Source organism: Gracilinanus agilis, chromosome 3, assembly GCF_016433145.1.
Source record: "Gracilinanus agilis isolate LMUSP501 chromosome 3, AgileGrace, whole genome shotgun sequence".
NCBI classification, from domain to species: Eukaryota; Metazoa; Chordata; class Mammalia; order Didelphimorphia; family Didelphidae; genus Gracilinanus; species Gracilinanus agilis.
The window spans coordinates 90,485,707-90,508,075 of NC_058132.1; the positions used below are offsets into that span (position 1 = coordinate 90,485,707).

At 37.2% G+C, this 22,369-nt stretch overlaps 2 protein-coding genes across 2 annotated transcripts; one reads left to right on the forward strand and one right to left on the reverse strand.

The window, feature by feature from the left end:
* The first annotated feature begins 3,091 nt into the window (after positions 1-3,091).
* On the forward strand, positions 3,092-4,054 carry LOC123238755 (olfactory receptor 51I2-like). The gene has a single exon (XM_044665959.1). It carries the CDS (start codon positions 3,092-3,094, stop codon positions 4,052-4,054), a length of 963 nt encoding a protein of 320 aa, XP_044521894.1.
* A 7,748-nt stretch (positions 4,055-11,802) lies between these two features.
* LOC123241181 (olfactory receptor 51E1) lies at positions 11,803-18,296 on the reverse strand. Its single transcript, XM_044668885.1, is given in 2 exon segments — positions 11,803-12,739; positions 18,280-18,296. Coding segments are annotated over 2 exon segments (954 nt in total).
* Between the last annotated feature and the right edge of the window lie 4,073 nt (positions 18,297-22,369).

The window sequence follows — 22,369 nt, forward strand, 5'->3', positions numbered from 1 at the left end:
AAATATAATGAAAGATGGGGTAGAATATGGCTCCTTCCTAAAATATAAGAACTGCTTGTCAGAAGGAATGACCCAGAATATTATGAAACCATAACTGTAGTAAAAGAACCCACACAAAAATCATGTGTGCATGTTTGCATTCATATCTGTGTGATTTTTTTGTGTGAAAATATGTTTATGTGTATTTGTATCAGAATTCAAAGGAAGCTCAGACACTGTCTAACCCAGTACCTTCATTTTGCAAGTAGGGAAGCTGAGACTATTTGCATCTGCCCAAATTATGGCAAAGAAAAAGAATCAGGATTTTAACCATGGTTCCCTGAGTCCTAATTTAGTGAACTCTCCATTGTATCATAATATCTCCTTAAGACAAGAAATTGTATCAATGATCAAATAAGTTTTACTCATATTTCCATAGTCATGGTCTCTTCAAGCTGCAGGGACCTTTCGATGGGAAATAGAAAATATATGTGTGGTGTGGGAAAAGAGGCAGTTAATGAGTCAGTGTTACTCTAAGTACCAAATCCTTTCCAGGAAAATTGAAATATCACATTCTAGAATTTTAAATCTGGCAAATATTTTAGAGTTTATCCAGTGTGATTTCATCATTTTATAGAAAAGAAATAGAGATCCAGGGATTATAGTAAACAACTTGTCTGAAACTTCATGTTACTCAAGCCATCAGAGGTAGAGCCTCCCATCTCAAACAAAGCTGCATAAGCAATAATCCTTTCCAATTTGAGATTTTCTTTGTCCTTCTGCTCCTGCTTAGGTCATACAAAGATTCAGGTTCTAAGCCCAACCTTGACTCAGGAGAATTAAGTCCTGAGTGGTCTTTTTTCAACTTAGCTTCAGTGATTAGGGATGGTATAGGAATAGAGAGAAGTAAGACAACAGGAATTTCCCAACCTGGGGATTGATTCCTTCTGTAAGTAGAGTCCTGGGTTAGAAACTGTGGGGAAACTATGACTTCCCTTTTAGAGAATCACTGGTATGAAGATGGAATAGATCAAAATAATTGACTTGTGAATAAATATAAACATAAACAAGCAATCCTAAATATGGAGCCAAATGAAGACAGAATATAGGGAAGTTGAAAATGACTGAGATTGATTGGAGAAGGCTTCCTGGAGAAAGTGAGTTATGAACCAGGTTCTTTGTTCTTTGTTCATTTATTTTTGAGGAGATAGTCATGCATTGATGATGAGGAGAGAAGAAGGAAATACAAATTTGAGGAAATTCATGGCCAGGGATGAAGTAGCCTAAAATATACAAGCCATTAAAAAATGCCTGCTGTCTTACTTTTCCCCAATCCTTTGCCATCCCCAGTTAATTTGAGAAATTCAAGCCCAACCAAGATTTAATTCTCTTGATTCAAAGTTGGACCTAGGACCTGAATCTTCGTTTGACCTAAGCAAGAGCAGAGGGACAAAGACAAAATTGTGTTCCCTTTTCCCATTTTTATGTCCCCTCAAAGCTAGCTAGTGTTTAGTAGGTGGTTAATATATATTAAATGATGCTAGGAAAACAAAATTAGAATGCTAGAGAATCAGTATAGGATATGATTGGAAAGGGACTTAAAATCCTGGAATAAAGCCTTGGCATTTGTCTTGTGTTGTTGTCGATCTAATCCATTTGAGGTTTTTGTGAACATAGAAATAGTCTGGAAGATTACCATGGCAGCATATGCATGAAGGACTGGAAGACTAAACATGTCATACAGTTCAGCCAAAAGATGATGAGTGTGTTGTGAGAGGAGGGGGGAAAAGAGAAAGATTCAAAAGGTAGACAAAGTCAAATATTTCTCTATAAAAATGAATTTTTGCTTGTATTTTTATCTTTCTATCAATTTCATTTCCCTTTAGTATTCCTTTCACTCCCACTCCATTCTCCTTAAGAGCCAAGTACATTTTTATTTTAAGAGAAAGGAATAAGAAAGGAAATTTTCAACAAAAGTAATCCACACAGTAGAAAAAAATCTGACATGTAATGTTCTATGTCCCTGAACACACACTTTTGCAAAGAAACAGAGGAAGTATCCCTTCTTTGGAGGCAAACTTACTTCTTATCATTTTTTAACATTTAATTTTCATTGCTTTGTGGTTGTCACTCTTTCCATTGGTATTGTTAGTTACTATGCATCTTAATTTCCTGTTAAGTCCATTATAAAATGACTCCATTAGTTCCTGATCCTGTTTTTACATGAAATATCCTATCACTAGGAAAGAACAAGATAAGGAAATAAGATAAAGGAAAAGAAGGTTAGACTCTTTACCCTGCCTCCTAAAAGAAAGTGTGGAACATTCAGTAGAGCACTACAATGCAATTGGGAAGATTCCCACTTAACTCTTAACTCAGAGATTTATTAGTTGGTGTCCTTAAGTAATTCCCTTAATTTCTTAGTCTCCTCATCTGTAAAATGAGAATAATAATGGTGCCTCCATTATTGGGGGTATCCTCAAGATCAAAGGAGATAATGCAAGTAAAACATTTTGCAAACCTCACAGTGCTACATAAATATGAGTTATTAACTAAGGAGTATTTCTCTCCTCACAGTCCTCCTAAACTGAATAGCAGAAAGAAAATAAAGCCTCATAGCCTCTAAAATCCTTTTACTTTAAGACTTAACTATGGATTGAAACCCCCTAAAATCAAAAAAGCCCCCCCTCCAAATTTCAGTCATTCCCACAATTCTATTTCCCCAGTGCCTAATTAAAGACTCTAGGTCTGGCAAAGGCACTAAGCTAGTTTATGTTAAACCATGGTTTCCTTTTCTTATATGCCCTTTAAAAAACTGAAGTTGACTAAATCCTGCATGCTTCCTATGGGAAACCATCAGAATTCTTTCATTCTCAAATTTATCCAAATCTATTCTAGTTTAGGGCACCTATTGATAGATCCCCAAATACTGCCTTATAACTCCAAAGAAAGCCAAACTCTACTCTCTGGAATCTGCAAAACACATCTAGGGACCCTTCTGCATTGTCTTGGAAGAAAAAAAAGTAGACTTTTATTTTAATCTCCTCTCTAGATCTGTCTGGACAGACTGGGGAAGTGTGATCTATTGAGAGTCTGCTCTTTCCCTCCAAGGATGTCCCTTCCTCATTCCCATGACAACAGCTCCTTCTTCCAACCATCTACTTTCCTGTTGATTGGTGTTCCAGGTCTGGAAGCAGTGCATGGATGGGTCTCCATCCCTTTCTCTTCCATGTACACGGTGGCTCTTACTGGAAATTGCCTGATCCTGCTAGCTGTGAGGAGGACACCCAGTCTACATCAGCCCATGTATTACTTCTTATCCATGTTGGCTCTCACTGATCTGGGCCTTACGATGTCCACACTTCCCACAACCTTGGCTGTGCTCTGGTTTGACTATCGCCGCATAGCCTTTGATGCCTGCTTGACCCAGATGTTCTTCCTCCATTCCTTCTCTGTTGTGGAATCTTCAGTACTGCTGGCCATGTCCTTTGACCGCTTTGTGGCCATCTCTAACCCACTACGCTATGCCTCTGTCCTTACCAACAGTGTCATTGTGAGGATTGGAATGGCTATTGTGGCTCGTGCAACTATATCCCTTTTTCCAGTCCCCTTCTTACTTAAGAGGCTGAACTTTTGTCCTAGAAAAATCCTTCTGTCTCACTCATTCTGTTTCCATGCAGATGTTATGAAACGAGCCTGTGCTGACATCACTGTTAATATCCTATATGGGCTCTATGTAGTGCTGTCTACAGTGGGTATTGATTCCTTGCTAATTGTTCTCTCCTATGGACTCATCTTACACACAGTGATGGGTCTAGCTTCTCCTCGAGAACGAATTCGGGCCCTCAATACCTGTGTTTCTCATATTCTGGCTGTTTTGGTCTTCTACATCCCAGTAATTGGAGTGTCCATGATCCACCGCTTTGGTAGGCATGCACCTCCCATTGTACATGCCCTTGTTGCCTATGTCTACTTGGTAGTGCCCCCTGTGCTCAATCCTATCATCTACAGTGTCAAGTCCAAGCACATCCGGGAGGCACTGCTCAAAATGCTAAGGAGAAAGGACCAGGGGTGATTTGGCCAGGAAATAGTCACAGGATCCTAGGGATGTTATGGTGGTAGAATGGATACTATGGGTAGGCAGATAGCACCATGGACAGAATAAGCTCTTTTTCAAAGGCCTTCTACTACAGTGAATAACACAGAAAGACCTCTCAAAGAGCTTTATCTAGATGGTCTTTGAGTTCTCTTCTAGCTCTCAATTTACTATTATAAATTTAATGGGTGAGACAGTTCACAAACTCAGTTAATTATTCAATAGAGAATAAAAACACCAGCATAGAGTAATCTGAAACCCAAAAGTATGAAAGAGAGGAAATATAATGTGAAGAGCTTTTTTCTTGAAGATTAAAGACATTAAGTGTCTTATCTGACACTTATTAACTATGAAACTCAGTAAAGTACTTAATCTCTCTTGGCCAAAACTATCTCCCTAATAAAATAGAGTTAATAATAATAATAATAATAATAATAGGAGGGTAAATAATCATTACACAGTCCAGTTCTTTATTCTCATGTTTTTCAGAGTGACCTATTCAGAATACTAGAGCTAACCTATAGTTTGCTTACAGCCTGTTGTTCCCAGTCTAGAATAATATCTTTTACCAGTGTCATAACTCTCAGTTCTTGAGGCTTTCCATCTTCATGTTGGAAAAGCTTAGCTCACTCTAAGGATTGTAATTCATCACCATGTCCCTAATCAAAAAGTTTTATACTCTAATACTTCCATGGGTTCATAGTGTTTTGATTAGCATATTATCAATTAATTAGTCAAATATTGATTCACAGCCTACTATGTGTCAGGCATTGTACTAAGCAGTGGGGATACAAAAGTGACAAAAGAATGCCCCTACACTCAAGGAGATAACAATCTAATACTAAAATCCACACCAAACATTGACTCATTCTGCCTATTACTGAAATTAGGAAGGCATGACCAATGAACTGAGAGTGAAAGCAGAAATGTGGTAGATGTTGCCATAACTCTAGTGTGTTTTCTTCTCTGTGGCTTCCTACTAACAACAGATTGTTCTTCTAAGTTGTCACTTCCATTATAGCTGCAGAAGTGATTTTTAGCAGGAGAAAAATCATAAGAGAAAAAAATCATTTTGTAGGAGAGCACTTTGATTCTGAAGTGTTTATATTTTCTAAGGAACTTTCCTTGTATTTCTGTACTCTCTTGTGCCTTGTTTATTCCTATGAAAGTCTCTTATACTCTGATATTCAGCAAGCTACCTGAAGACTTAGACACAGAAAATACCAAAGGGTTTGATCAATGATGGTTTTGTGTCACAAACTCAATGGACAGAGCTCTAGACCTGGAGACAGGAAGACCTGAGTTCAAATTCAGCCTTTAGGACTTATCTGTGACCCTGGGCAAGTCACTTAATCCTTTTTGCCTTGATTTCTTCATCTGCAAAATGGGCTAGGGAAGAAAATGACAAACCACTCAAATATCTTTGACAAGAAAATCCCAAGTAGGGTCATAAAGAGCTGGACAGGATTGAAATGACTGATTGCAAAAATCGTGAACTCAGTTCTAGCTTTATTCTTAAGGTGGCTTTTCGAGTCTTTTTCTGGTTTCTTTCTGGAGATCCTGAAAGAAAGATGATTTTCCCACTAGTCCTGGTATCCTGACCCAGTCAATCACCAGCTTCACTCCAGAATTTCATAGATACCCATTTTCATATGTATACTACATAACTCAGTAAGCTATTGAGAAGAATCAAATGAGATAATATATTGATTTGCTATGAACACAAAGAACTTATGAATAAGTTTTTTATTTTAATTAGTGAGATAAAGGCCATGATGTAGGAAGTTGGCCTTGAAGCTAGGAAGCTTCCTAAGAAGACCTGATTAATAAAATTTTATTACAAGATTTATAAGCATTTATTTATAAAGAGAGATAAAAGGGATTTATAGCTTTTCTAACTTCAGGCAAACCTCAATCCTTCATTGCAGCTGGCTCAGACTGTGGTTTGCCAGATATCAAGAGATAAGGGAAGAGACTGCAGAGAGAGCAACTCCAGAGATCATTCATTCAAAGGTGGAAGCAAAAAGACCTCTTCCTGCTCTGGTTTTAAACTCAACTCATTCCTCCCTCTGTGGCAACATTGTGCTGGCTCTGGCACACTGGGGACCCAGGCATCTGGCCATCATGACTCTGTGACTTCTATGTCCCACCACTAAGGAATTCAAGTCCCCTAAATAATTACCTTACACAATTCCCGCCACCTCCTTAATTCTTTGGGAGGCCAGCATGTTAAGACTCCCCACTCTTGGTTCTCTGGGAGATTAACGTGTCAGTCTCCCTAGTGAATTCCACACATAGAGTCTATACATTCAGGATTTTCTCACTAGAGGATATAAGAGCACCAAAGATACTGTACATTTCATGGAGGAGGTTACTACTGTTTGGAGAATAAAAGAAAGAGAGAAATAAAAATAATTGAAGAGCACATTGACAAAGAGCCACGTGGTGGCATGTCCCTTTGGCATAAGTGTTTACAATCAGGATAAATGGAGGCCACAAACCTCTCTTAGTTCAGTTCATTATAGCCAGAAGTTCACTCTGAATCTTTTGATGTAGTGTTTGATTTCTGCAAGTATCTTTACAGCATCTTCTCCAGAAAATCTGCTTTCCTGCTCCAGGGTATTAGCGATTATCTTCTCCTAAAATTACTTTTAAAAGAGCTTAGATGTTGAACTGTTAGGATAATTATATAATCCCACCCCTCAGAAGGATATACACCAACAATACAATTGACAAAGGATTCATGGCTAAGCCATAAGGTCTATGAATCAATTCTCCCAAAAACAAGAGGAGAGAGAAAATTTAAATTAAAAATATAATAAAATCATATGTGTATATAAATATAAGTATAGGTTAAAATCATAACAGGTCCTTGATTCACCATCAAGGTAGCTTATACCCTACAAGCATGTATCAATATTGCAGTTACCCACAATCAGCCAAGACTACAGAAAATTGCCATACTAAAGGACAAAGAAGGGAAAAGTCTGAGGAAAAGAGGAATATGATTCCCTGATCTGATTTCTACTTCAGTCATAGGGATAGTGAGTGAAAGTTAAAGCCAGACAGAGATACATTTAGTCTCATATAAAGGCAGAAAACAGGGAAGTCCAAACTCAGGATGTTGAATAGCCACTTCCAAGAATCCTCTGAGATAGGTCTTCTACACTGGCATTAATATTCACCAACCCCACAGGGACTGTTGGTCTCCTTGATCCCATGCTCCTTCACATTGATCAGTGGCTCATTAGCAATCTTACTAATAAATGCTTATAAGTCTAGTAATGTCTCTAGGCTAACTTTTTTTTATAATATGAGATAAAGTTTCACTTCTGATACAAACAAGTTATATGACTCTGAAAAAGCTCACTTAATCTCAGTGCCCTAAGCAATTTTCTTTTTCTTTTCTTTTCTTTTTTTAATGTCACATTTATTATATCAAGCACAGCAGAATGTAATTGTTTTCTACCATCAGAAATGGTTCAATCATTCTTTTCTAAAACTCTTACCTTATGTCTTAGAATCAGTACTAAATACTCGTTGAAAGGCAGAAGAGTCAGAGTAGGCAATTGAGGTCAAATGACTTTTGGCAACTTTCTAAGACTAAAATATAAGAAGATATTGACCAGCAGTCTCCTCATTGGGGAATTTTCTACACCAATAAAATCACATGTCTAATGGTGCATGGATAGAGTACTGTACCTGGAATCAGGAACCTTTAGTTCAAATCTATTCTTAGTAACCCTGGATATATCACTTAATCTTTCCCTTAGTTTCCTCAACTATATAACGGAGATAACAACAGCACCCGTAGCAAGCAACAAGGTTGTAGTCAAACCCTGGTCCTCTGATTCCAAATGTGTGACCCTTTCCTCTGTGACCTTATACAAGTAATTTAACCTCTCCTGATCTCATTTTCACATTAATACAATGAAAGATTTGGACTGATTTACCTTAATCATGTCCTCAAGCTCTAGATGTTAGAATTTATGAAAGGATTAGTTCAGTCCTGAACACTAGGGCACAACAGAGAACAAAGTCACAGTAGCACAGAATCATAGACATCAGAATTAGAAGTACAAGGCTTTAATAGTTAGCTTTTAGTTAGAAGATATTTCATTATTCTTGAAGAGAAATTCCTTCAACAACATCTCAAACAAGTGGCCACCAAGCTTTTTCTAAGAAGTCTCTGGTGAAGGGATACTCACTTTCAGAGTCCATCCTTTTCTTTTCAAAGTAGCTTTGATATTTTTCAGAACAATTTCAGTACATCTAGGTGAAATTTCCTCCTCTGATCCTTCTATTCATTGTATCTAGTTCTTTCCCCTGGGTCAAAGAAGAACAAATTTAATTCTTATTTGATATGATTATTATATTGAAAATATTGACTTTGTCTTAATTGAGTCTTCTTAAGATCCATGTTGGTTTTTGTTTGTTTTGTTTTATTTTTTTAAATGAATCTACATGGGATGGTTTCCAGACTTCTCATTATCCTGGTATCATCTGGTGCAGTGATGGGCAACCTTTTGAGCTTGGTGTATCAAAATTCACCAAAAAACCAAGCATAACTCTAGTGGTATGTCACTTCATGAAAAAAACCATAATTTTGCAATATTTATAGTTTAAATAACAAAAATGTATAATTATAATATGTAACTGTATTTAATAAACCAAAATGAGTAAATTAATATACGTAAAATTGTCATCTATAGTACACAGAGTGTCTACAACTACACTACAGCAAATGTGTCATCCTCAGCATGTGGTCCCATACTTCTTTGTATGCTGCCACATGCGGCCATGTGTCATCAAAAATGGCTACGTATGTCAGTGCTGACACGTGTGTCATAGGTTTGCCATCACAATCTAGTGTGTCAACATCTGTCTTAAATGTAGTGTCTAAAATGTAACTTTTTGTTCCATGTATTATTTAACCATTTCAAAATGTAATGTATACATGGTTCTATATCTCTAATTCTGGATAATACACCTCTAGAAATTATCCAATTCAATAACTCTCTGAGATAATGAACATTAATAAAGGTATAAAATATGGAGATTTATGCCCATAAAACTATACATATTCATTGTAATGAAAGTGTTCTAAGAACGGAATCCAGATAGAGGAGGGATTTTTGTGGATGGTAAAATTCTCCAGATGCTCCTGTTTATGCATGATACTTTGGGGAGTGTCTCCAAGTCAGGAGAAGATGCTGATGAAGGCCAAGAATTCCCAAATCTTCAGATTTCTTTATCATGATAAAGGAGCTTCCTCACCTTGGAAATTCACATCTCTGGATTTCTAATCCAGAAAAAACTCTCCAACCATATGATCCCTTAATATGATTGACTCATTCCTCTCTGAACCTACATTTTAAGGAAAATACTCAGGTCAGTCCTATCTTCCTTCCTTTTTAGATTCCAGTTCTGATTCTCCAGACATTTTCCTGCATGTTCCCAGCATAGTACTTTTCTCACTCCCTGTTTTTTAATTTCCTTTTTATATCTTGTTTTCCCTCATTAGAATGTAAGCTTCTTGAGGACAAAGATTATTCTCTCTCTCTCTCTCTCTCTCTCTCTCTCCCTCTCTCTCTCTCTCTCTCTCTCTTCTTTCCTTCCTTCCTTCCTTTCTTTCTGAAAAAATGGATGGTGTGCCAAACCTGGAGTCAGGAAGACCTTTGTTAAAAATTATCCTTAGAACTTCCCAGCTATGTGACCCTGGGCAAGTCACTTAACCTCTGTTTGCCTCAGTTTCCTTAACTATAGAATGAAGATAATAATAGCACCCACCCCAAAAGGTTGTTGTGAGGATCAAATAAGTTAATATTTTTAAAGTGCTTAATACAGTGCCAGATACATAATAGGTGATTAATAAATGCTTTCCCTCTTCCTTTCCATTGGCTTAAAGGGCTATGTAGGCAGGCCAACACATAACCACTGAGACTACAATTCAGAACAAGGCTTTAAACCTGCACACTCTTATCATTAACTCACTTAGTAATGTTCCCTTCAACTCAAGAAATATTTAGTCACCAATGCTTGTGTGCAAGGCCATGAGGATATAAAGAAAATATGCAAAATAATCCCTACTTTCTACTTGAGGTGAATAGAGCAATTGCACTGATAATAAAGCTCAAAATGGCAATCTGGAATCATGCCCAAAGAGTTATAAATCTGTGTATATCCTTGCACCCAGCAATATCACCATTGGATCTATTTCCCAAGGTGATCAGAGGAAAAAGAAAAGAGCTTATATGTTCTAAAATATTTATAGCATTACCTCTGTGGTAGCAAAGAACTAGAAATTTACAGGATGTCCACCAATTGGGAAAAGGCAGATCAAGCTGTGGCATATGATTGTGATAGAATACTACCATATTGTAAGAAACGATGAGCAGGTTAATTTAAAAAATATGGGAAGACCTATGTGAAAATTATGAAAAGTGAAATGAGTAGAATCAAGAGGATATTATATACAGCTATAATTACATTTAATTACAATTACAACAATTAATACAAGCAATTAATATTTGAAGAATAACTTGTGAATGTTCACCTCCTGAGAAAGGACTGATAAGCAGAAACACAGAAAGACAGTTTATATATACATATATCTTTGGCAAGTGATGCCTTCACTAGTACAGGGAGAGGATGGAGGGAAGAAGATACTTGAGAATTTTAATATAACCAACAAAGAAAAAGTTTAATTAAAAAAAAAAGAATAAGAAAAGAAAAAAGAATAAAATCACTCAAGGAAGGAAGTTTACCTCCCAAATAGGAAAATCATGAAATGTTTTCCTTCTGTGGTTGCACTGCAGTTGAGCCTTTGTGGTATGTTAAGGATTTAAGTAGCATTCCAGGCATTAGGGATCCTCTATGGAAAGAGGTGGAGGTGAGAGATTAATTGATAAAATTTAGGGAATAGAAGGCAGAGGGTTTTGACTGGAATTGAGGCTATGAGAGGGAGAGATGTGATAAAATCCTAGAAAAGTATACTTGGGCCAAACAATTAGAGGCTTTAAATACAAAGCTCTCTCCTCCCCACCCCATTCAATAGGAAAGAGTGGGAAATAGAATTTTCAAAAGATTATGAGCAGGGGGCAGCTGGGTAGCTCAGTGGATTGAGAGCCAGGCCTAGAGACGGGAGGTCCTAGGTTCAAATCCGGCCTCAGACACTTCCCAGCTGTGTGACCCTGGGCAAGTCACTTGACCCCCATTGCCTACCCTTATCACTCTTCCACCTATAAGTCAATACACAGAAGTTAAGGGTTAAAAAAAAAAGATTATGAGCAGATAAAGACTACTTTTTTATGATCTTGAAAAGTACACAGATATCTCACTTTGCTTTAGAAAGAGCATTTTTGATTGAAAGTCAAAAGATATGGGTTTTGGATTCTGCTTTGTCATTGTCATTGCATGACTAAGTCATTTAAATTCTCTAAGCTATGTGTGTGTTACGTGCCAGCAAAATGAGAATATTAATATTTATCTTGCTAAGCTCTTGCAGTTGAGAAGAACAAATGGAATAAAAGATATAAAAATATTCTGGAAATGATATAGCATTAAGTGTGCATTTTTCTTTCTTGTTCACATTAAATATAAATTTTTCAAGAGCTTTACTCTTAATAGGGAATAGAGGAGACAAGGAAATAATGTTCGAATATTTGTATCCAATTCAGAAGTTTTCACTTATTTTTGGAACTCTAAAGTGATGAGAACACTTGGGCCTATAAGTCTGAGGTGCCTGATGCTGAGCGAAACAGCTGTACGATCCTCTGGCGAATCTGCTTAGTCTTCACACCATAAACAATAGGGTTTAACACAGGAGGCACAATTAAGTACACATTAGCCATGATAATGTGTAAATTAGAGCCAGTCCTTTTGCCAAAGCGGTGTACCATAGACAGGCCAATGAAAGGAACAAAAAAGATAAAAACTGCACACACGTGCGAAACACAGGTGCTAAAAGCCTTTGTCTGGGCCTCTCGTGTCAGGCCCAATACAGTCTTGAGGATGAATAAGTATGAAAGAGATATGAGCACTGAGTCTAAGCCAATGGCAGAGATGATAACAATGAGGCCATAGATCACATTAACACGGATGTCAGCACATGCTAGCTTCATGACGTCCTGGTGGAGACAGTAGGAATGGGAAAGAATGTTAGAACGGCAAAAAGGATGCAGCTTGATGAAGACAGGCAATGGGGCCATCAGGGCTGCCCCTCGAATCACAGCTGCCAAGCCAATCTTGGCAATACGAGGGGAAGTGAACACAGCAGCATGGCGTAAAGGGTGGCAAATGGCTACGTAGCGGTCAAAGGCCATGGCCAGGAGAACTGTGGACTCCATGCCAGAAAGGGAATGGATGGCAAACATCTGTACCAAGCAAGCATCGAACTGGATGGTGGTGGCATTGAACCAGAAGATAGCCAACATTTTGGGCATGGAGGAAGTAGATATAAGGATATCAATTGTAGAAAGCATGCCCAGGAAGAGGTACATGGGCTCATGTAGACTCCGCTCGGTTCTTATGATGTAAATGATGGTGAGGTTGCCTAATACAGCAATGAGGTATAGGAAACACAGAGGAAAGGCCAGCCAGAACTGAGCTGCCTCCATACCTGGGATACCTATCAGGATGAAGTAGGTGGCACTTGAGTGGTTACTTTTGGGAAATAACATGATGAAGGTGGCTGGTCAGGAGCAGGGCCAATCTAGGAAAAACTAAAAAACAAAGTTAATGAATTTAGCCTACTCTGAGAGTCAATGAATCCAAAACTAATCCTGATCCTGATCTATTTGGATAGTGATGCTGTTCTCTGACTCAGACTCTCAACTCAAGACAAACTGAGACTGAAAACTTAATCTCAAACCAGTCACACTATAATTTGAATCTTGTCCTAATTTTGAGATCATCCCTAACCTTTATCTTATCTCTGAACTCACTTTTAATTAGAACTCTAGTCCTAATCTTAAGATTATACTAATTGAGTTCCATATTAAAATGAATAAGAAGAAAACAAAACTTCAAACACAGTAAAAATGATGTTGCTGTTGTTTAGTCATGTCCAATTCTTCAAGACCTAATTTGGGGTTTTCTTTTTTTAAATTTGAAAAATTTTATCTAATTAATTAATTTAGAATATTTTTCCATGGTTATATGATTCAAGTTCTTTCCCTCCCCTCCTCCCACCCCACTCCCATAGCCAAAAAGCAGTTCCACTGGATTTTATATTTGTCATTGATCAAGACCATTTAGGATTTTCTTGGCAGAGATCCTGGGGTGGTGTGCCATTTCCTACTCCAGCTCATTTTACAGATGAGGAACTAAGGCATATAGGGTTAAGTGACTTACCCAAGGCCACACAGCTAATAAATGTCTGAGGCCAGGTTTGAACTCATGAAGCTGAATCTTCCTGATATGGGCCCAGCATTCTATCTACTGCACTATCTAGATGCAATAAAAGGTATACTCATATAAAAAAAAAAAAACAATTGAAGCATCTCCAGAAGCTTATCTATAATACTGAACCTTAATGAATTCATCCCTCTCTTGTCATTTTCTTAAAAGTCAGAACTACAATACAAATAAGAAAGTTCTAAACCTAGTTCCATGATTGTAGCCTCCAGTAGTGAGAGCAGGTCCCTATAATAACATCAGAGCCATCAGCTAGAAAAGCAAACTTTCCCTCTCCCCAAATACTGGATGTCCAGCCAAAAAAATAATGATACAAGAGTTCTGTGAGAAGAACCTACAGTACTGGGTCATACATTGATATGTTGACATGTGATTTACTATCCTACAGAAAACAATGTTTAGAGCCACTAAGGCAATCTACTTCCATTGTTTCCATCTTGTAAATCATTGCCAATCATTGTTCCTGCAAAAGGCTTACCTAATCGCCTATGTCACTTTCTCTATAAAAATACTAGCTGTGATCAATCAACTTTGCCACCGATTGCTACCAGCTTCATTAGCCCTCCCGATGCGTGTCATCCTTCTCCCCACGTCTCATTCTCCTCCCCCCTTCAGGACCTCCCAGTGTTTGTCAGGACGTCTTCAGACCTGTCACATAATTTAACTACATAGTCAAAGGCATATAGTAGCTACATATTAGTGTGGGCTTCGGTTACCAAATTGCCCTGGGAAAAAAACTTAGCTTCTAAGAAACTTTGTCACTGAATCAGTGGAATAATTGTGGCAATATTTTTATTAACTGACAGTACTATATTAAGGAAAATCTTTTGAAAATCTTAAGAGTTTATCATGATGAATAATGATTTGGAAATATGCAAATGAAGTCCATACTCTGACCTAGAGATTCTACTGCTCAGAATATACCTAAAGGAGACCATTGATGTAGACATAAAGGTTCCATGTATATACAGTATATCAGTATATACATTTTAGTTTATTATGTAAACTATAAATATAACTATGTTGTTATAAAACCATAGTTATATAACTATATAATTAGAAACATTAAAGAACTAGAAACAAAATAGATGCCCATATGTTTAGTAGTACTAAAAAGAAAAAAATTGGGTATATGAATATAATGAAATATTTCTGTGCTATAAGAATATGATGAATACAGAGAAACAAGGAAAGACTTACATTAACTGGCACAAAGTAAAATATGCAAAGCCACGAAAATAGATATATAACGTAAATGAAAAGAACAACAATAAAACAATAGAGAACAAATGTTACAAAATTCCAAAGAACAAGTTTGGCCTCAAAAGATTGCTATGAAAAGATAACTATCTTACCATTTTATTGCCTAGATACATGTGGAAGGGAGTAGTTTCATAGATATGGAATATTGCATATATTTTTAATGTATTGGTGGTTTTTTTAATTTTAAAAAATCTTTTTTGTTCTTTTTTTCTTTTAATAATAAATCTTATTCATATTAAACTGTTTCTTTAGGAGTCATGAAGAGGAAAGAAACAAGATAAGTTAAGGAAATGGAAAAACAATAGCAACAGCAAAAACAAACTATCCACAAAAATGTTTAACATCTTAAGGCCTTATATGAGAGTGAGTTATTCAAATTTAGAGACAATACGGTGTAATGGAGAGAGTGTAAGGATTAGAGATCAGAGATTAGGATTCAAGTTCTGGCTGTGACATTTATGATCTGGGGAATTCATAACCTAATTTCTGTATTCTTATGAGCCTCAGGTTGCTCAAATGTAAAAGAGGAGATAGTAATATTTGGATTATCAATATCACTGAGCTATAATAAAGGAAAGTAGCAAGGTGGTTCAGTGGATAGAGTAATGGACCTAGAATCAGGAAGTTTTGTGTTCAAATATTGACTCAGACACTCACCAACTATGTGACCCTGGGCAAATCACTTAACCCTCTTTGCCTCAATTTCCTCATTTTTAGAATGAGCTGGAAAAGGAAATGGCAAGTCAATCCAACATCTTTGCCAAGAAAACCCTGAAAGGGGTCATGAAAAGTAAGACATTTTTGAGAATTTTTTCATATATTCTATTAATTCCTACATCAGGACTCTGGTTTAGAAAGGCCCTAATCAATTACTGTATACCAGAGAGAATTCCTATGCCAGGGTTTTGGATCATAGACACCATTCAAATTACAGATTGTCCTTAGGAATTCCAAGGAATGTATTGCTTTTAACAAAAAGTTTGTTAATGGAAAGGAGACACAAGGATTCTTTTTCTGTCTTTGAGATCCCCATCACATCAGAATGGGGAGGAATATGTGATTTGAAGGATCACCTCCTAATTAGCTATTTACCATTTAGAAATGTCTTGAAATACTCAAGGGATGACATGAATAATGAGCTCTCTAAAGTGAATATAGGTACATAGAGGTACATGGACCAGGACAGAGGGTTGTAATTTTAAGGCGAATCATTTGACCAGATTAAAATTAAGAAATACTGCCCTTAGAGAATTTCAGTCTTCACACATAACAAACAACTGAACAACAACAAATAATAAAGGAAGTTGATTATAAACCTTATAATGCTATATTAATATAGTAATTATTATTACTACTTCAAATCTAACATTAATTTTATAGTAATGGTAATAAGCATTATCTTCATTTTTTTCTTTAATCCTAGCTCAGAATTTAATCTGCAATCCTAAAAAATACCTCTATCAGTGGGCCTAGAAAAGTAATAAATATTCTAGAAAAACTATCATCACAACTTTATGGACCAGAGGAATTTTCACTTGCATTTTCTTGGGGTAGCAATGGGATATAGTGTACAAGAACACAAGTACTTGGTTTAAATTTTATCTGTGTTCCTCTTACCTGTGTGATGCTGGACATGTCGCTTAATTGCTTTAAGTCTCAGATTCTTCATATTTAAAATGAGGATGCTAATACTTGCTCTACTGATATTGCCAAGTTGTAAGATAAATCCTCCATTAATATGAATTGTTTAGCACAGGTGGGGAGGGGTGCAGATTGCTTTGAGGCCTCTTGAGATAGGAATTAGAGCATTTTTCCCAACTCTAACTCTAACCTGAACTCTAATATCAAATCCTTCATACTCAAAATAATGCCAATTCCTGACCTAATATTATCTTTATATTTAACCCTTATCCTAGCTCTAAAACTTAAAACTAATTGCCACCACTCTACACAATTGTTCCTTCTAAAGTAACTGATGATCTTATCACTGAACCCTGAGTCCTTTTTTGAGTTCTTACCCTCTTTTGATTCTGTTAATCTTTCCCTGCTTCTAATTACAATTATGGTTCTGTTAACACCTCCCAAATTAAAGAACTAGTTCTATCTACTGAAGCATCCCTAAAGTAGAATATGTGGCTTCAGAATATAGTACCAACATGTTTTCCCTAAAGATCTGATTATAAGGCTGCCAGATCACCTTTTAGGGATATCATAGAAGGGATAGCTGTATTCTTGTCAGTTGGACTGGAAAAAAAAATCCAAAAAGTCTCATCCAGCTCTAAGATTTAGAGATTCTCTGTGGCTACTTCTGGTTCTTTTCCCAGCTCCACAAATGCAACTCTGTTTTTAGTGAAAACCTTTTTCTTTTTAATTTGTTTTTATCATGGTTTTAGCTATCACCTCTTCACAGATCATTTGCAGAATATATATCTCCTCCCACACCACACTCACCATTCCTGAACTCTAATGCTATATTTCCAACAGTCTGAGAGATATCCTCACTTGCAATTCTTGTCAGAGCCTCAAAGTCAACATAGCTCCCTTTACCAACTCTTTTTCCCCTAATTTCCATCAACATCAATGATTCCCTTCTGTAAATATTTGAGAATCATTCACAGTCATGGTATATGTATGTATACATAAATAAATGATGTAAATTCTTATTTAGAGATTTTTCAGTTCACAAATAATTAGCAAACCAGGTAAAGATTACAGGTTTAGGAGTCAAAATCTTGCCATTTATGCTTATTACACTGTATAACCTTGAGCAGGTCTCATTTTCCTCATCTTTAAGGTGAAAAGGTGAAAAGGTAGCCTCCATTGTCCCTTCAAGATCTATATTTACAGTCCTATTATTTCTGAAAGGAAGAATGTCTGAGATTATAGAGAGCAGTACTTGAAACCAGGAAGCCCTCTGTTCAAGTCCTTCCTTTGACATACACAGGATATATGACCCTAAGCAAGTCCCTTAACCTTTGAGTGTCCCATGGCAGTTCTAGAGAAAAGCTGCTGATGGGCTTTGGTAGAGTAAGTTTCTTCACCTATGCTTTGTCACAAAAATGAAAACCTATGAGGAATGCTATCCATCTCCAGAGAAAGAACTGTTGGAGTTATCTTTCACATCAGTGTATTTATGGTTTTATTTGGGAGTTTAGGTTATTTTAAGTGTGCTCTTACAACAATGACCAATATGGAAGTGTTTTGCAGGCCAATAAAAATAAAATTTTTTAAAATGAAATCATAGATGTGGAAGGAAAATATGCTATTCTGTTAGAGTTAGTTACTGGCCCAACATGGAGGACACAGGTAGGAAAGTAACTGTTACACACAAACCCTAGAACCTCTTAGATCAATTATTTGTATGCACTAATAGTAGTAGAATAAGAGAAGGAATTATCTGGCAACTCTGGGATGTGCACTACATTAGAAAAGTCAAAAATCAGCAAACACTTCTTAAGCACTTCCTATGTGTCAAGTACTGGACTAAACATTGGGGATGCAAAAAAGGGCAAAATAGTACTTACCCTCAAGGAGATCCCATTGTAATGGAAGAAATAATGTTTAACTAATTAAGTACATATAAAATATAAATTCATGTTCTTATATCTATACTATTTATAACTTGTAGGTACATATACATATACATACATACTTTCTTTACTTAACTTCTGAAATATAATGAATCAGAACAAAAAAACACTGTAATTAAAGAAAACAAAAAGTTCACTTGAGGTTGGAAATGTGGCTGTATTTTTTAATTGGAAAGAACAATTTGAATGGAGAGTAAGAACACTGGGATTTAATTCTAGTTTTGCCACTAACTTGATAGGTAACCTTGAACAAATCATCTATGTCTCTGCACTTCAATTTCATCATCTGTAAAAAAAAAATATTGGACTAAATTAAATTGAATTATTTTAATAACTATATGTCTACATGGGCCAAGGACGGTCCCTAGCCCGGATGAAAAAGGAGGAGGGTTGGGCATGGGGCTAGCAACCCCACCCTGTAAAAACTACATCTCCTAAAGAAACTGCAACCTAAAGTAGGGGCAGCTGGGCTAGCTCAGTGGATTGAGAGCCAGGCCTAGAGACGGAAGGTCCTAGGTTCAAATCCGGGCTCAGACACTTCCCACCCAGCTGGGTGACCCTGAGCGACTGTGTGACCCATTGCCTACTGGTTGTGGCCCTATGCTCCTTGAATGGAGTCCCAGGATAAAAAAAAATGTCTACATAATTGGCTTCCTTTTAGATCCTATGTATCCAGCTTGACATAGTGAAAACATTATTAAAAGAAGGAGTTAATAGACTTCATCTGACTATCAAAGGGGGTCCATTATACAAAAATGGTTAAGAACTTCTAAACTAAATGATCTCAAAGTGCTTTATAGCTTTAAGATCTTTGATTCTTGGTTGTTATGACATATGAATCCAGATGGAATGTTGGGAGGTCCCTAGCTCAAGGTGTGTGTTTCCTCCTCTGCCTTGTGTTGTTAGAGAAAAAGAGAAAAGGCCAAGACAAGATCTCCTTACTTATGTCCATAAAACTGAGAGCTTCTCTTGATTCAGTGTCATAAAATAGTTGTGACCAAAAAAAGGTGACCAAAGGTCAAGGTGCTACTGGAAATTAGCTCATATCTTCTTGGAATATTTGGAGGAAATTTTTGGAGGAGATTCAAGAAACACCTGAAAACCTTGGAATATTTCTTCCTGATCCTATAAATGGAAATAAAATGGCAGGAAAACTCTTCTTACTAGATGGAAATTTCAGAAGTCCTCAGATGCAGTCCTGTCCCATAAGAAAAAAATGCATCCTCTGTAGATGCATAAAGACACAACATCTCATTCTTCAACTCAAGATTATTTTTTCCCAGACTCCTATTGCTACAGCATTGAACACTTAATTTTCATTAAAACAGTCCTTGTAAGGCAATTGAATATTTCCTAGGAAGTAGATAAACACAAATACCCATGGGAAGAAAGAACAAGATAGAAGCAGTAGAAAAACTTATTTGGGTCCGTTAGAAATTCCTGAAATATAAGAATCTGGAGACCTAGGGATTCATCTCATTTTCTCTATACTTATGTTGACCTTATATATCCCCAGCTTCTCTTTGGGTCTCAGCTTTCCTTCCTTCCCCAGAATTGAGATGTCTTTCGTCAGAATCAGAAAATTATAGATTTAGAGGTGGCACAGTCTTCAGATGCCCTTCTCACTCATTTTATAATACTCAGAATGTAATTTCCTTGGAGATAGGGATTCTTGCTTCATTATATTCTCATGCTCATGCATTCTAAAACACTTCTGTGCCTAGTGGTTGGAACATATTAAATCTTTTCTATCGAGATACTGAGGCACAAAGAGGTTAATTCATTTATCCAGGATTACTAGTGTGCTAGTAAGTTTCTAAGGTAGAATTTGAGCCCATTTCTTCCTGATTCCAACCCAAGTAAGTAATCCCCTATGACAAACTTCTCTTGGCTCCTGCCATTCCATCCTCCAAAGAAAGGGCCAAAAGGCCAAAGACACTAACTATACTGCCTACGAGAATACCTGTTACCCTTTTCTTGCCCCTTTTTCATATAGAACTAAGTCCATTAGGTTCTGTCTTTAATGATGTCCAGTGTGTGAGAATGTCATTAGATAATCAAGTAGAAACTGACATGAGATAAGTTAGATTCTCATGACTCAAAGTTATCAATTAGGAGAGAGGAAAAGCTCTAATGGTGCAGCTCAGAATGGGAGACAGAATACTAAAACTTGGAGCATTTTAAAACAAGAGAGAATTTTGACTTAGCTCCAGATTCTCTGAGAGATGTCTACTACTTTCTTAACCCAATTAGTTACATTCAGAAAAAAAACCTTTTCAATAAACAAACATTTTCTTTTAGCCCTAAAATCATTGATTCCTAACTCTAGACACAGGATGAATCCTAACCTTTTCCACAGATTTGGAGCTATCTCTAACTGCAGACTGAGTTCCTGACCCCAAAGAGGGAGTATGGTCTAGAAGAAAGAATGCTGGATTTCATATCAGAGGACATTGAATAAGTCATTTAATCTTTCTGGATCTTAGTTTCCTCATCTATAAAAGGAGGGTATTTGTTTTCTAAAGCCCCATTCAGCTCTAAATCTATAATCTTAAGAGATTACCTGTAGACTAAGTTAAAATGTTAGCTAACATAGACTATCTCTTCATTTAGGCTGTCTCTTGAACCTTAACCCCGGCCAAAGACTACAAATACAAATTGACCATGTCTTCTTCAAAGCCCTTCTTAGGAATATCAACAAATATGGGATTAGAAAATAATTTTGGTCATTCCTTTTGGATTCCTGCTTTTCAGCAGCTGATACTGTGTTTATTCTCTTCCCTCTTATTACTACCCTCTCTGCAAAGATTCAAAGTACCACATGTTGACTTTGCCCACTTTTTCATGCTCCCCATTGTGGGAATTATTTCAACCACCCCACTCCCTACCTCATCCCAATTTGGCACACAAGCCTAGTGTGAAAAAGAAAAAACTCCCTCCTGTGGACTCACCTAAACTGCAGAAAAATCAGGAGGAAACCTCCTCTCTTCTCTCTCTCAATAGAGAGTTGTGAGTTGGCTATTTTCCAGGCCTCCCAGATACTGAGCTATTCATTTCTGATATCCAATCATAATAATCAGTTTGTAATATGTTCCTGCAGTTCTCTACTCCCTCTTGGGAGGAAACTAGAGGAGACAAAAATTAGAGGGAGTGCTTTCTGGGTATCTTCTCAGTCCAGCAGAAAGCCCCCAGTTCACAGGAAGAAGGTGTTCTTTCCTTCCAGGTCCATTTGTTGAATATATTCTGAACAAAAAATTAGGTAGGGCAAAGGATAAAAATGCCAGTGCCCAAAAGCTGGTACATATGTGTGTGAAGAAGGGTATATGTGAGTTGTCTTTCTCCAAATCCCCTTTAGGCTAAGAGACACTATTCCCCCATCACTAAATGGCTTAGCTACAAGAGAAGCCCAACTTGGAGATAAAGAGGATGAGCTAACTCTAGAAGGGTCCATTAGCTGTTCTCACTCCTGAAGCTTGCTTTGTTCCTTCTAGCTGACAATCTGACTCTGGTAGCACCTTTAATAGGAAGAGAAAGTATATTTTCTCCATCTCTCTGGGATCCAGGCCTAAACTCTTCAGTCTCCCTTGGGGTCTAGAAGTTGATATCTGCCTAAGCTATAATGGTGGCTCCCCTGTGATCATTCCTTTTAGCAGACTCTCCCCTTAATCCTGGAGGTTTTAAAGAGTTCCTTGCCTGATCTCCAGATACAACAGGAGAATCCCTTCCCACCTATACCTCAGAAGGAAGATCCTTTCCCACCTATACCTCAGAGGGAGGATCCTTCCCCACCTGTACCTCAAGTGGAATTTCTCCTCTCTCTGCTCATACAGCTTCTGGCCACCCTGTCATCCTTTGCCCCTTCTCCTAGCAGCCTACCAAGCTTGAGCCAAAAGCCAAAGCCCCCCAAAAAGTCCCTCAGCATGGGTTTCAGTAAATTTATAAATAAACCCATGCTAGGGTGCAACACCCGGACACAAGACAAGGGAACCCCGGGAAGAGTAAAGAATGCTGGGAAATGAAGTCC

What these genes read in the sequence shown, in the direction of transcription:
- LOC123238755 (XM_044665959.1), top strand. Translation starts at nt 3,092, where the DNA reads ATGTCCCTTCCTCATTCCCATGACAACAGCTCCTTCTTCCAACCATCT.